Genomic DNA, 15,890 nt, shown 5'->3' with positions numbered 1-15,890 from the left:
AAATATTATTTGATGTATCACTTAAAATTTACTTATAAATTCTTTATACAGTGCAGCTAGCAAAGTAAGACTATAAATTCTTTATACAGTGCAGCTAGCAAAGTAAGACTCAATGTGAGAGAATATTGGTTGGTCTCATTCATTCAGATTAACATCATGGTCAGTTTTCTTCTCACGAGCAACTTAAAAACTACTCATGTTCAGCAAGTTTGGTGACTGTTTTGTCTGCGTGCAACTTTGCATGTGATGCCGTGTGCTGTCAGGCAGTATGGTGCACGTGTATCACAATAATGCAAATGTCCCATTTCTTGCATATGGTGTTTAGCTAGGTTTGATTCTGATAATTCTCATCTAACCCATTACCAAATTATATATATATATATATGATCATTCTTGTATATATGACATCTTTGAAAAAGAAAATACATATATAGATCAGATCGATGATCATATATAAGAACAATCTCTTCATGATCAGGATATCATGCATATGTTGTTAGCTAGGTTGGACCCCACTAATTAATTATACTGGTCTCCATTCACTTCTCTATAATCATTAATCACAGCTTTAATTTTAAGAACTAATTAAACTGGCAAGGAAATCTACTGTCTCACAGCTTAGCTTGTAGGGCAGGGACTATATATATATATATATATATATATAAAAGTCACCCAGTTTTAGGTTAATATCCATCTCATGAGAAAGATACATATTATATATGGGTGACTTGATGCTTGAGTGGCTAGATTCCAGCTTGTCATGGGTGACTTAATTGATCCGTACCCCCACAAAATTATATAATATATATATATATATATATATATATATATATATATGTATACAGGAGAAAGGGGCCGGTAGCTAGCTAGGCTAATTAGGCCCTTGTTTGACACTTTTGCTGTTTTTTTTTTCTTTTTTAATCGGAATGAAATCTTCCTAAATCTTCTACCTAATTAAGAATGTTATACTGCTGATGCAAAGTCAATAATGATAAATTAATAGTGCCTGAAAATTATATTAAGATGGTCCTATATATATATATATTTTCATATATAATATATAATATTGTGATAAGCCATGGATTTTATAAAATGAATATTTGATGTTTAAAGGAATTAATATTGAATGGTAAAAGGGCGCCAGGTGAGGAGCGATATACACATGATCATAAAGATAGCTAGCTAGCTGCATGCAGCTTCTGTTGTAGTGAGACAAAATCCCGCATTAATGCCTCTCCTCCAAGATGATGATATTGTAAATAACAATATATATATATATATATTAATTTTGCATGAAAAATAAAGTACATATATATATAGGTATATTCTTTTTCTTTTTTGGTATTATAAGGAAAAAATATTTAAGATATATATATTAGAAAACATGAAGATGCTGCACCGATCGATCAGAAGAGTGACCTTTGCTAGCTGCATCATGTACGTCTGTCTCATGTGTTGTTTTCAAACTGGCCGGGGTTGATCAGAAGATTTAATTGACGACATAAAATCGACGGAATTGCATGCAGCATGTCATTCATCATGTGGTATTGCCAGCTGCTCATGTGCGTGCGTAGTCATGTAAGTTTTTAGCTAGTATGCTCTATAAATTAAATATCATGCACGTCATAATTACCTCCCTAGCTCAAACCAGATATTTTCAGTACATCAAAACAAGTAATATTTATAATTATATATATATATATAATATGTTTTTAAATCATGATGAGCTAATATATATTTGGACCGCCCAAAGCTATAAAAAAAAATCAAACCATGATGATCATCAGCATATATATATAAATATATATATAATATACCATAAACATGTCATTAAAAAAAGTGGGCAACGAATTAATTAGAGCCTTCTAGGCCATAAGCTAGCTAATAGATTAATGTTGTTAATTTCCAAAAAAAATTGAAACTTTTTTATTATATGTTTGGTTACAGCCGAAGTCAATCGATCGATACATAATAATAATTATAATACATGCAATATTATCCATGATGAGGCCCATGTTTATGTTTTAATTCAACGGCTAACATCAATATGATTATATAATGATCAACAAAAATTAAGTAAACGTGGTGACCAAATTAAAGCATCATGTCTCCAATTAATTCTCACGAGAGATATATATATATATATATATATATATATAGTGAGCTGATAATTAAATGTAAGGTGCGGTCGTGATCATATAATTAATATGGAGGCGTACGTCGACGTGGGATCATCGATCACATATTATTTAAGCTGCTATATATCTTATTTTGAAAAATATAAATAGTAATTAATAATTAATTAATTGGAATATGGCCGGAAATGAACTTAATTAGATCAGCAAACGTCAATAAATAGTACTACTTACAAATATTGATCTATCGAACCAAGAAAAATGGAATTTCAATATTCCTATATATATATATATATATATATATATATATATATATATGATAAACTTTGTTTAATTAAATGGTTGATAACTAGTCTCATTCCACAAAAGTAATAATTGTTATTTAATACAGTTGAAAGTGAGTCCAAAGAATATTAATTCTAGTATATATAATTTAAATATTGTACGTCAACATGAATATATATATATATATATATATATATGCAGGTGCTCTTATTAATTGACAATATATATCCTGTGAATTAATTAATTAAGTTCAAATTGTAGTACTGGTAGGCCAATTCATAACCATTTTTAAACATCCTAGTTATAAACATCCCATTTCATAACCATTTTTATTTTTACGACATCATTTCGTAATTATTAAAGCTGCAATTCATTAGGTCGCCAAAAACAAGTCATTTAACAATATCTTTTTCTTTATATATATATATAATTAATTCTTTTCATCAATCACTATTTACTATCTCACACTTTATAAAAAAAACTATCAGTATAAAATGTGAGGATGAAAATAATGGTTGATGTATATTGTATATATAGCAAAACTCGTGTGTGTTGAGAGGGGGGGAGGGGGCGGCGCGGAGAAGAGCCGTGGTTAAGTGGGAAAGGAATTAGATAGTGGTCATGGTCTGAGCATGGACTCTTGTTGCAAAATTAGAAGAGATACTGTACCAACTGCAACCTACAGTACCACTGTGATTAAGCTAAACTAGGCTTTTGCTTAAGTGAAATATATAAACGAGAAATATTAACAAATTTTCTGCAGGGAACGTATACAAAATGGAAAAAAAGTTATTATGCCTACCAATTCTTATCACTCTACTTGAGAGTTCGAGAAAAAAAATTTTAATTTATTTTATTTAAATAATTGAGAAAGTTATTTTAAATGTATTGGTATATTTTTTATTATTTTTTAAAAAATATTTAAATATATTAAAAATTGTGAATAAAAAAATAAAAAAAATTACAAAAACAACTGGCGGTAATAATGAGCAGTGCTATTAAGCAGCGGAGTAGCACCGCTCTACAAAATGACGATACAATATATATGAACTGGTTTTTAGGTTAATAGATCAATGGTAGTGATTTACCCTACAATCATTTGGCAAATCTCTTCTATGCATATGATCTAATGATCTTAATCGCAAATGTCAAACCATCTCTCTCTCTCTCTCTCTCATTCATGTGTGGCATCTAAGTTTAAGTAGTACTTCCCCCAACTTCCTATGACCCACACCAATATATTCTAAAGTACGACTCATATGCGTCACCATTCGCGATTATTTTTTCTATTATTTTCTCTCTTCATGTTCTATATATATATACACTCATATATATATGGTTCCTGAGAGGCCAGGCTTCTCTCAAACCGGCCATGACCTCTTCTTCTTTCATCTAATTCTTTTGCTTTTTGGATCGAAAAGTACTACACGAACACTATGAGCAAGCCCACTTCTTCCAATCAAAGAACCTCTGAGTACTCTTCAGAGGAGAGTGGTTGGACTGTGTACTTCGAGGATTTCTCAGATCACAAAACAAGCAACGAACACAGTAATTGCTCTTCTGGTTCTGAGACCTCTTCTCTGGCTTCCGATGCTGCTTCTTTGGCCGGAAAAAGGTCTGACAGGAGTGAACAATTAGCTGGTGGCCGGGGCTCGTCTATGGTTAAAACTAGCAAGAGATCATCGAGCTTCAAGAAAACGAAAAGAACAGGCCGAGCGCGAGCTTTGGTTGAAAATGCTTTAGTGGATACTGCTAGTTCTCCTATTAACATGAGTCCCAAGGTCAGGGATTTTCCCATTGTACATTTTCTTCATTTCTTGTTCATATTCTGATGATTTAATTAGTGGGAATTAACGATATATATATATATATGACATATTTTTCTTTACTGTACAATGTTTACAATAGGTATGTGATATGAATGAGATGGATATGGATGCTGATAAGCGGAATGATATTGATCATGCAAACATATCTCAGGTAAATAAATAAATAAATAAAAAATCCATGAATTCTCTTTAACTCTTCTTCTTCTTCTTCTTCATGTGATTTGAATAAATATAATATTAAGTACCTAACAATTAAAGGTCCTTGTGCATTTTACATGATTTACAGGAGAAAGTTGTTGGCACTTCCGGACAGATAGATGAGAGAAGTGAAGTGCGTTTTGTTGGAAGAGACAGCGATTGCACTGAATTGAAGAAGAAGGGCCTTTGCTTAGTTCCTTTGTCTACGATAGGGAATTATCTCCGATGATTCCATGCACGCCTCTCTCCCTTCTCATCTGATCTCGATCGATCGATCTCTGCTGCATGAACAAGTTAATGCTTGCAGATCAGTACTATTATCTATTGCCGAATTAATCATGTAATATTATTGAAACTGATCATCTAAGAACATTTAATTTATAAAGTGCTTTATATGCATTTTTTTCTTTTTTGGAAACATTACTTCTTTTCAGTACTGCTTTATCATTAATGCTTGCCCCTGATCTCTTGTATGAGCGAGGTGAAGGAAAATCTGTACGTACACACCAAAATTCAAATTAATTCCTGTAATTAAAACGCTAATATCAACAAAAACAATTACATATATATATAAGAAGAATGGATCAAAGACATTAATTAATGTAGAAGTCTAGGTAATCCCTCTTAATTTGTCAAGAACTAAAAGAACAATCAAGTCATGATGATCATGCTGATCATGATCGATGATGAGGAAGCTGAGCGGTACTAGAAGCACCGTATAATTATAATTAGCTAATCGGCCATGCATCAACAAGAAATTTGCTAGCTTCGATGATCTCCATAAATATGTTAGAGCTCCGGCCAGCTCATGCATTCCTTGATCATGATAATTAATTTACGATATCCTATCCTAGCTATCTAGCTAGGGTTCATGATTATGCTGCCAATTAAGGAGCTGGCTGAGCAATGCTTTCGAAACTAATTATATATATATATATATATAAATATTCTTCACAACCAGCTAGCCAGCTAGCAACGAATCCATTTCATTACAAGTGCATTCTCTTCTTTTATATTTGGTGATGATCAGTGCGTAAATGCAACAAATTAAGCATCAATGGTACTCATGATCATTAATATTTCATGACCAATAAATCATTTCTCCATAATATATTAAATGCCAATAAATAAAGCGACTGGTTTTATTAATGCATGTTCCTTAATGTTATTAATTAGGTTAAGAGTAAAGATCAAAATAGCATAATATTAATCATGGACATGATAAATAATTCGTCATTAATTATTCTCTAATTAATATATCATGATCGTTAATATTTCATCGATCATTCTCTAATATTATGCCATAATTAGTACACTACTGTTTTGAGTGATCTATTAATATATAACATTGTGGAGACTGATGATCTTAATAAAGCACATTATCATGTTTAGTCTCCATATATATCGATCATTACTTTAAAAATTCTTTAATTACAACAGATTGCTTGGCCATGAGTACTGTGGAAAATCCAAAACAGCGGTTTTAATTTAATTTGGAGTCTCTATACAAATTGAGATGCTAGCAAGGTATTGGGTTAGTATTGAAAGATCATACATACCCACACAACATATTTCATAACATAACATTGTTCTAAAATAATGTTACATCTTTTATAAGATATTTTACAAAAATACCTCTCATTTCGAAACAATATTAATGTTGTATAAAATTTTATGAAAAATTACGTGTGTTTATCATTTTTAATTCTTTAGGAGCGAATTATGTTTTCATTCTTCATTAATCGATCAGCCAATTAATCAGACTAGAATAATTTGCTCATGTGATTGAAAACCCTATAATTTGGCCATTCTTTATATATGTATATAACTGTATGATTTGAAAAGTTTCCTAAAAGAGGAAGACCATGAGAGCAGCTTAATAAAAGAAAATCAAGAACCAACCACCTAATTAAACCTAAAATATTATTGCATAATATCTAGCTAGCACCACCTAATTAATTTAAACCTGGAATTGATCAGGAAGTTTAATTGGAAGCTGCTTTGTCACACACATGACCTAGATTAGATCCCACATGAATATGTTTGTATGGATACTATGATCATCATCATGATCATCTGCTAATTAAAGTCAAGCTCCCATGCATGCATGCATTCTCATGATCATGTACAGCTTGGAACAGAAATTGTTGTTTGTAACTATAATGATGATCAAAATCCAAACAGCCCTAGGTTGATGAACTTTTATGCCATCTGGCCTCTAGTCTAGTTCTGAGTTCCATCATATCCTCTCAAAAATCACTTCTGTCCTTCCTTTGATGCAAAATAAACATAACCGTCACATATGAACACGTTAAACATGTCTTTGATCATCAAAACTACTTTTTGGTAAGCCAAGTGAATCTGAATTTGCTGGATTTTTTTTTTTTTAAAAAAAAAAAAAAAAAGAATTGGCTCTAGTCTTTTAATTACTTATATTAAAAAAAATATAAAGGGAACAAAAACTGCGCATCCGGGGAATCGAACCCCGGTCAGTACCGTGGGAGGGTACTATGATACCACTACACTAGATGCGCTTGCTGCTTCCTTCCTCTCTAATAATTTTAGTATCCTCTCTTGGAGACGTTGACTACCTAGTTGATTGGGAATCACACTTTGGTCTCCACTCAAATTGGAATATTTGTGGAATTTAATATTTAATACAAAAATATATGACCAACATAAAAAAAAATTAATTTTTTAATAATAGATCTTATTTTTTTTTAAAACAATTATGCGATATTTACACACTCCACAACTATACGTAACATTACTTGTTATGCTAGCTAATGTACGTGTCGATAAATATGCTTGCAAATGCCAAATATATTATACTATAATTGTTCATTTTTCTCTGGATTGGGAAAATAATTTATTTACACCTTTGTGTATATTGAAACAGATAATTGGATTTTGGATTCAAAAGTATCAAAAAACCATCAACGGAGGGAAAGAGAGAGAGAATAGAGAATTTAGTTTTGTCAGCACCAAGGCTCCTCTGTTTTTGTGCTGTTACAGATCTATTTAGGGGAGAAGCGTAGTAGACCACCACCACCACCACTCACAGATCCCATAATGGGGGAACCAACCTGTTGAAACTCATTGTTTATACATTGACATTATGTTGTTGATAATAATAGGATTAATTACACTTTGTTTTATCAAACTTTTATTCAATTTATAATATGTTTTCGAAACTAATAATTGCATCAAAGTGGACCTCCAAATTTTCAAAACTTCCCAATTCCCCCCTTCAGTCTATCAACAGAGTCAAATCTAACAAAAATTCACTGTAAAAATTTAATTTTCATCTAATTTATTATTATTAATCAAATAAAATATAAAATAATATGTACTATCAATTAATAATAAATCATTAATCATTAACCATATATAAAATTATTTTATACTTAAATTGCAAACAAGTATAAATAATCTTCGGACACAATGATATTATTTGATATTCATTAACCATATATAAATTAATAAAAAAATTATTTAATGATTTATGATTTATTATTAATTGATAGCATATATTATTTTAAATTGTATGATAATAAATTAAATAAAAATTACATCTTTATAGTGAATGTTATACATATAAGCAGCATGTGTAATGAATTTTCATTAGATTTAACGCTGCTGGTAAACGAAATGGGGGGATTAAGAAATTTTGAAAGTTTGAGGGTCTACTTTGATGCAATTATTAATTTCGAATGTACATTGTGAATTGAATGAAAGATCAAGGAGGCAAAGTGAAATTAACCCATAATAATAATCCCTCTTCATGGGACTTTGAAAGTATTGGCTGTGGTGCTTATCACGACCTTTGACCAGTTTAAGGCAATTTGAAAAGGGTGATTTTGATTCCATGCTGTATAAAAGGACGTTCAAAGAAATGAGAATTTGGAACTTATTATAAACAAGACAGTTCATTCTGCATCTTTCACCTCCAAGGGTGAATCCTGGAAAAGCACAGGTTAGAGGTTTATTTTCTCTCCGGAACCTTCTCGAGCAATTCCGGTATCACCTCAAAAAGATCACCTACGAGTCCATAATCAGCAACCTGCAATTGAAGGGTGTCGTTAGGGGGCAAAAATAAAATGCAAGCAAAATTGCTATCCACGAAATCTTGCATCAAAGAAGAGCATAAAGCAAAGCAGTTTTAAGTTTCACAGTGAGTAAAAGCATTGAGCAAAAGGGTAATGCATCGTCCTATAGCTTTTAGAATTGCTTTTTTAGCTCTTATAGCTGAAATTTTGGATGGTGATATCAAAATTATTATGACACTCAGAAATAACATTCATCAGCAGTTTGCTCAAGGACTGCATTTTCCTTGTGTGGCTGTGGGACCCATAAATTTCAGTATGCATGGTTTTACTGTTGAATTAGAACTGAGAATAGTCAGAACTTTCTGGTGATCTGATATCCCAAATGTAGCGAGCAATTGAACATCGCGGGACGTAAGGAACCAAAGGTGAATCACGCATGACATAGAATTGCAAGGCTCATTTGAACATTCGATTACCATTACCTAGCATTCAAGTGTATATATATATTGAGGGAGAGAGAGAGAGAGAGCAAAAAGGTTTAGCCATCACCTGAAATATGGGTGCATCTGCATCTTTGTTCACTGCAACAATGACCTTGGAATCTCTCATGCCTGCCAAGTGCTGAATGGCTCCTGATACACCAAAAGCCATATATAACTCGGGGGCAACAATCTTTCCAGTTTGGCCAACCTGACACAAAAAATAGTCACAACTAAGACCAGGCAGCAAAATATATATAAGAACTCTACATTAGCACGATAGACTAATTATAACATTTGTAGTAAAAGTGAACAGTAAATATACCGATAGTTAATGCTATCAGAAGCATCCTACTTTCCCAAAGACAACAAGTAGAAAAGCTATCATGCCAGTATGAAAATTTCAACTTATATACTGAAGCATCAGGCACACATACCACCAAAATTTTTCTTTCTTTCTAGAGAGAGAGAGGTTCCAAACTCAAAATCATCATAGCTTTCAAGTGCCAATGGACAACTGGCACACTTTTATTTTCCATGTTGCATAGTGGCAATTAGGAAAACTGAGTTTGAACAATTTTTTTATTTATTATCATTTTTTTAACAATTTTAAGACTCAAACTGGAATTAATGGAATGAAAGGGATATCTAATGAAATCATGTCAAAATATCAAACGATATGGACAAAGTTGGGAGATAACAATAATAGGTGTGACCTGGAGTTCATTAGGAACAAATCCCGCATCAACAGCAGCACGGGTGGCACCAACTAAGTGAAAAAAATCAACAAAGTTGCAAATTATACTAGCAGTAAAATAAAGAAACAAGGTCATATTGAAAACAATGGCTTAAATAGATTCAAGATGAAAGAACCTAAATTCTTCTTATATGTAAAATGTACCAGCTGCACCAAGTTTCTCTGCAAGCTTCTCTATCATCTTGAAGTTCTCGGCACTTTTCAACCCACGCCCCCCAGTGATTACAATACGTGCATTCCCAAGATCAGGGCGTTCTGTATCCTGAGACGTCTGCTTTATATATCTTGAATTACCTATAGAATCTGTTGATAAGTACATAATAAATCTGATCGGTACAAATCACCCAATAAATAGTCAAAGCTTTATCAATGAAGAACTACAAAATGTGAATTGTTAAATCTCTTCTTCGTATATATTCAAGTCGGAGAGTGGCCAACAAAATTCCTAGGAATTAGAAAAAGATAAACAGACCTTCACCAAAGGTTGAGAGATCAACCTGGGAGATAGGAGCCTCCTTAGATTTTGAATCAGCCAGGGTTGGTGGCACCGGGAAAGATGTGGATCTAATGGTCAACATGCAAGGGTTGGCACCAGTGTAGCGAACAGTACAGAGTGCATTACCAGCGTATATTGGCCTGGCAAATGATTTTAATATTATCCATGTCAGATAAAAAATCAGCATTCGCCTTAGACACACAGTTAAGGCCTAAGAGTGAATTTGCATAATGCTATGGCACAAGGGGCAGCAACTGCTCCACCGTAGCAACTTTCAAGCATTTATTTTGATTATTGTAGATCTATATAATGAGTTCAAAACTGTCAGTGATTGAGCCTAAGAAAAGTTTCTGGCTAAAAAATGAGGTGAATAAGTCAGAGTCACACACCAGAGGTTTTAGAGGTAGTTGAAGTAAAAAGATTCTAAAAATTGATCATCCTTTTCTTTGCTAATGTCAGTCTGCAAACAATTCTACCAATGTAAATTAACCGACAAAAGATTGCAACGAAAACGATGTGGAGGACATGAATGGCTAGAATTTTTTACTTACGGGTAAATGGAATGGATTGTAAAGCCTGGTAGATTGTAGGTAAGACTGTTTCTACTTGATTATATGCCATCTGGACTAAGGAAACATGCTTTCTACTTGATGATCAGTTTGTGTTGTTTGAGAGAGTAAAAAAAAACTTCTACGTACTGGGAATAGTTGATAATCACAATATTTTGAAGCATTTTACTATTTATATATGTGTGCAGCACATCCTCATTACTTCTCAAAACAAGAGCATCCGGTAGCCATAAACTGAAATATTTGGTAATCTAGACGGGGAACGTTTTACATGGCACTGGCCAGACCCATAGAAAAAACAGATATAGGAACCACTAAAAACAAAAGCAATAACTACTTACCAAAAAACAAAGCCAGTAACTACCCATGTTTTGTCTGTTTTAATTGCTTCATAAGAGCCACAAGAGGGAAAACACAGAGAGAAGAACAGATTCAATAATTATAAAAATGCAAAAAAGAAAAATAGGCTCTTCTCCCATAAGGTGTCCTTTGAAGACATTGACAGCACAGAATTTCCAATTATATAACTTTTTTTCCACCTAATGACCAAAAACCTCAAGTAAGATCCATTAGTTTTTAAAGCTGATGTAGTTTTGACATCACAAAGGCTACATGGTTTCATTGCAGAACTACATGATTGAGGCCAAAATTCAGGCTTTATTACAATATTTGGAATTCATGAGAATGCAAGTGTCTTGACAGCCCATACAAGAATTTAGGGTCCTGAAAAGGTAGCACTGCAATCTGTCCTACTTAACTTCAGTTTGATAATAAGACCTCACCCAAGACCTGATCAAGTAGTTTGTCAATATCCAAACAACGAAATGGAGAGAGATGTAATACGATGCTTGAAGTCTGCTTGGTACATGATAGCAACATTAACTCACATATCAATCAATAGATGAAATACCTTGAGAAGGCAATGTCAATCAAAGGGCTAAACCACAGAATATACCTGACAAATAGATCAGACTCAGCCATTTCAATAACATCTGTAATGGGGGAAACATCTAAAAGAGCAGCTGCACGTGGTAGAATGTTTTTCCCAAATGAACCTGAAGGTGCAATTATGTGCGAGTAGTCACCTTTCTGCTGCACTAAATGGACCAGTTTAGCCCAAGGTTCTGCTATTGGATGTGTAAATTGATCTGAATCAGCTACAAGCACCTGTGCATGAAATAGCATCAGCCAACTTTCAGAATCCAATAATATTATGCACTTGAACTGTGTTTCAAAGACAAATCAGTGTAAGATGTCAGGATATTGATGGAAGTCTTAATATATTATTTCTATCCCTGAATACTAACCATGAGAAAATCGAATACAATTATATCTTGCAGATTGACAATATTCTGGGCTTTTTCAACGTGAAAATTTCTTGCTGGCCACAATATGTAACTCTTAGAAAATATAGCAATGTTGTTTCAATTTAATGGGCTGTATGAAAAAAGACCAAAGCTACAGTCCTAATATTCATTCCCACATTCTGCCTCTATCTTAAATGAATATAAGAGGAAATACCAAAAACCAGGAAGTCCATGCAGAGTAATGAGGATTAAGAGTGTACTTTACCTACCTGAGAAACTGAAGGATGGCATGAGGCAGCATGTGTGGCAGCTTCTTGAAGGGAAGGACCTGAGCCGGCCAATAGCACGGAAATGGAGTTGTCCTTGCATAAAACATTTGCAGCCACTACTGCACTCACAGATGGTGCCCTGATAGAACCAGCTTCATGCTCAGCAAGAACCAGCGTGCTAGCCTGCAAAGAAAAAGGACTGTTGACTGTCATTGCCAACTCTAACCTGCAGGCCAGTGAACCTGATTGAAGTGCCCTTTGCACATAGTTTCTTCTTTCATGTGTTCCAATATGTGAAGAGAATAATGCCTACCATTTGCTTTTGTCTTTTGGTAATTTAATGTATGTTGGAACATCTAAATTGTCTTGTCTGAGTTGTTGTTTTTTTCTACTTTTTTAGGATTAATGCTTCGAGTGAAAAAATAGGGCACCTCAAATGGCGTAATAGTCTAGGAAAAAGCTGGTCGAGATGATGCATATCCCTTTATATCAAAATATAGGTATCAGATTCTTTTAGTTCATTTGTCTTCCATGCCTTCTTTGTAGAAGAATCGGCTCCTTGACCAAAAAGTTCGTCCATAATGTTTAGTATGCACAATAATTTTCTCTTTAACGGCTTAACCAAAACTCATTGAATCCCCTTTTGAGTAAGGCGAGATCAATTATATCATTCTTGAAACAGATACTGTTTTCTTGTGTTTAAACCTCACAATTGTTAAAAAGCTTTCCGCAATGCGAGTCTCAACAAATACAAGAGATTTATAACAATTTTAAGCCTGAAGTGAGTCACCTAAAAAGCGTGTATAAGATCCTACTTTGATAGTAAGACTACGTCTCCTTTTGAAACCACTTATCTCGAACAAGGCAAGCAAGATATTCACATTTTCGGCGCATTTGTGTTCGGAAATCCAGACATCTCAGCCACTATATTATAAAATCGATCATGCGATGCTAACATTTTGGCATCAATTTCACATGTATTTTAACCACCCTCCGCTCTTTTCAGAGCATTGAATTAACATCAAGAACATCGAGCTCAATCATTCCATATTTCCAAACATATACACGCAGATAGATACATATATGGACTTGGATTCTTCAAAATAAGAATGATTTACACAATCAATTACATCATACATGCATGGTTCAAGGCTCAAGCATAGATATTTGAGAGATAACATACGGATCGAGAAACGGATGCAAGGGAAAGATGTTGGGATGTGCGGCACGGAAAGGTGGATTTCGAGAAAGCTCTGAGCATCGCACGAGTTGCCATTGCTTGTCTCAGCTTCTCTCTTCTCTGCGAGATAGTGACTAGGACGACGATGGGAACTCGACTTGCTTAAGTAAGGCTCACAACGTCGTCGTACTTGGAGTGACAGGTCAACAAGTGGTGCCCGATCATCAAATACGACGTGTAGCCTACTGCGTCTGGCAAGTGCTAAATTATAGTCGTTTAGCCAAGTGATGTTAAACAAAGATAAATCAAAAGAAAAATTCTATACACCGCAATATCATCTCATTATCATCTCACTATGTAATATATGACATATTTATTATTATTAAATATTTTTTTTCATCCAATAATAATAAATATGCCACATAACGAAATAAATGTGTAGTGTAGATCTTACACCGTTAATTAAGACAATAAAAAAATAAAGTTAAAAGAAAAGATGTTGAGAAAATGTAAAAGCGATTTAAAGCAAATGGAACTATGCTATTAAAGAGATAACCCAAAATAAAGAAGAAGACAATAGATTACAAAGGTGAAAGATCGAATATACGCTCTCTATGGACCTTCTTTTCTCTACACGCTCTTATTACTCTCTCTCTTAGCATGTCTACATGGATAACATCTTAGCATATCCTAGATCATGAAAATGTAAAATCATTAAATATAGTAAATTTTGCCCTTAAAATAGAGCATATGACACAATCTTTAAAGACTAAGGCTTCGTTTGGTTATACAGATTAGATAAGATAAAAATTGAAAGTTGAATAAAATATTATTATAATATAATTTTTTAATATAATTTTATTTTAAGATTTTAAAAAGTTAAATTATTTATTATATTTTATGTGAGAGTTTAGAAAATTTCTAATGATTATATTATTATATGAGATAAATTATTTTAATGAAAAATTGGTAACCAAACCAGACCAAAATCGAGGCAAAACTAATATTGAATTCATTTATAAGAACAAAACCTTCCTAGAGTAATGCTTGCACATTTTTCACATGTCAAGCTTGATTCGACGAATCATGACAAAACTAATTTTGAATTCATTTATAAGAACAAAACCTTCCTAGAGTAATGCTTGCACATTTTTCGTTGTTTTGTAGCCGCTAACCATTTTTCATGTTCTTACAAGAATAAATACTGCTTGCCTTCTAGTACAATATGTTACTAAATATTAATTACCGAATTGCCGTTATGAACACAATATATATAAATATATATATATATATATATATATATATATACTAACAAGAGCAACGTGCGCTACATATATGCCCAGATGATAGAAATAAAGAAAATAAACATGAACTTTACATACAGCTTGATCTTATGTGAATTATATGATTTTCGAGATTTGAAATGTTGCTCAAACTTCGGAAGAAACGACTATATAGATTAATCCTGAGTATAGCCATCAATTGACTAATAATAGAAGGATCTAATCTTTCTGCATCATTAACACGATTTTCTAATTCGTGTTCAATATTATAAAAGTATAGCTGCAAATATGAAAGACATCCATCTTCTAGAATTAAATCATTAATGTAATGATAGATCTGTCCTTGAACTCTAAATGTGTAAATTCATTTATTTCTTTTACACAAATTTGTATCGAACTTAACTTCAAATGATGTGAAGGCGAATTTATTATTGTATGTACGCACATATGTATGAAAATTTTCATATTCACTTGAATTAGAAGTAAATAACTCATAAAGTTGATCAGGAATTTGACTAAAAGCTAATGATATGGTTTCATTAGCATAAAAAAAATCTTTTGGTTCATGATAAAAAAATTTTGCTCCACAATGTTTGCATGATGGTACTAATGGTAAATAATCTGGTTCAAGAATTGTAGTGTGTAATATTTGTTTAAAATAAGGAAATTTGCCTTGTCGTTTTCCTATATAAAAAAATAATAATAATAAATTAATTGAGGATAAAGTATTAAATATTTGATGTAGGAATTAATGAAAGAATGTGTTAATTTGTACATTACCCGAATCGAAATTTGACGTGCTTTCAAAATTGAATTCCTCTTCATTTAGGTAATTAACCTCCGGAAGAATTTTTTTTAATATTTATTGAATAGAATGAGAAAAAAATGGAAGAAATGTTTTTTAATAAGAAATGGTTATGAATAAATCTGATCGCTCAACATTGAAGTAGAGGTATCGTTATGGATGTTAGTTTCAGAAGAATTGATTTTCGAAGACGATCCAATTTCTCTTATACAAATGGCTTCATTGTCGTTTGAACAGAAAGAGAGAGCA

General features: G+C 32.7%; 2 protein-coding genes and 1 non-coding gene across 4 annotated transcripts; 1 reads left to right on the top strand and 2 right to left on the bottom strand.

Annotated features, from left to right (window-relative positions):
- Window positions 1-3,772: 3,772 nt before the first annotated feature.
- On the top strand, window positions 3,773-4,854 carry LOC108983722 (vascular-related unknown protein 4-like). Its single transcript, XM_018955464.2, has 3 exons — window positions 3,773-4,201; window positions 4,329-4,400; window positions 4,536-4,854. Exons 1-3 carry the CDS (start codon window positions 3,857-3,859, stop codon window positions 4,674-4,676), a joined length of 558 nt encoding a protein of 185 aa, XP_018811009.2. The 5' UTR covers window positions 3,773-3,856; the 3' UTR covers window positions 4,677-4,854.
- A 2,056-nt stretch (window positions 4,855-6,910) lies between these two features.
- TRNAG-CCC lies at window positions 6,911-6,981 on the bottom strand. The gene has a single exon. It is a non-coding gene; the product is annotated as a tRNA-Gly (tRNA).
- Window positions 6,982-8,205: 1,224 nt separating this feature from the next.
- On the bottom strand, window positions 8,206-13,706 carry LOC108983716 (electron transfer flavoprotein subunit alpha, mitochondrial). 2 transcript variants are annotated; one of them, XM_018955452.2, is made up of 8 exons: window positions 13,557-13,705; window positions 12,374-12,556; window positions 11,753-11,964; window positions 10,205-10,368; window positions 9,877-10,035; window positions 9,692-9,744; window positions 9,046-9,186; window positions 8,206-8,510 (listed from the first exon to the last, which is right to left on the bottom strand). In XM_018955452.2, the coding sequence occupies exons 1-8, from the start codon at window positions 13,647-13,649 to the stop codon at window positions 8,433-8,435; spliced, it is 1,083 nt and encodes a 360-aa protein (XP_018810997.2). In that variant the 5' UTR covers window positions 13,650-13,705; the 3' UTR covers window positions 8,206-8,432. The 2 variants fall into 2 exon arrangements, with proteins under 2 accessions (XP_018810997.2, XP_035543312.1); XM_035687419.1 differs by lacking the exon at window positions 9,692-9,744 and having other exon boundaries at window positions 13,557-13,706.
- Between the last annotated feature and the right edge of the window lie 2,184 nt (window positions 13,707-15,890).

The sequence above is a fragment of the Juglans regia genome, chromosome 2 (genome assembly GCF_001411555.2).
Source record: "Juglans regia cultivar Chandler chromosome 2, Walnut 2.0, whole genome shotgun sequence".
NCBI classification, from domain to species: Eukaryota; Viridiplantae; Streptophyta; class Magnoliopsida; order Fagales; family Juglandaceae; genus Juglans; species Juglans regia.
This window is presented reverse-complemented; position numbering and strand designations above follow the sequence as displayed.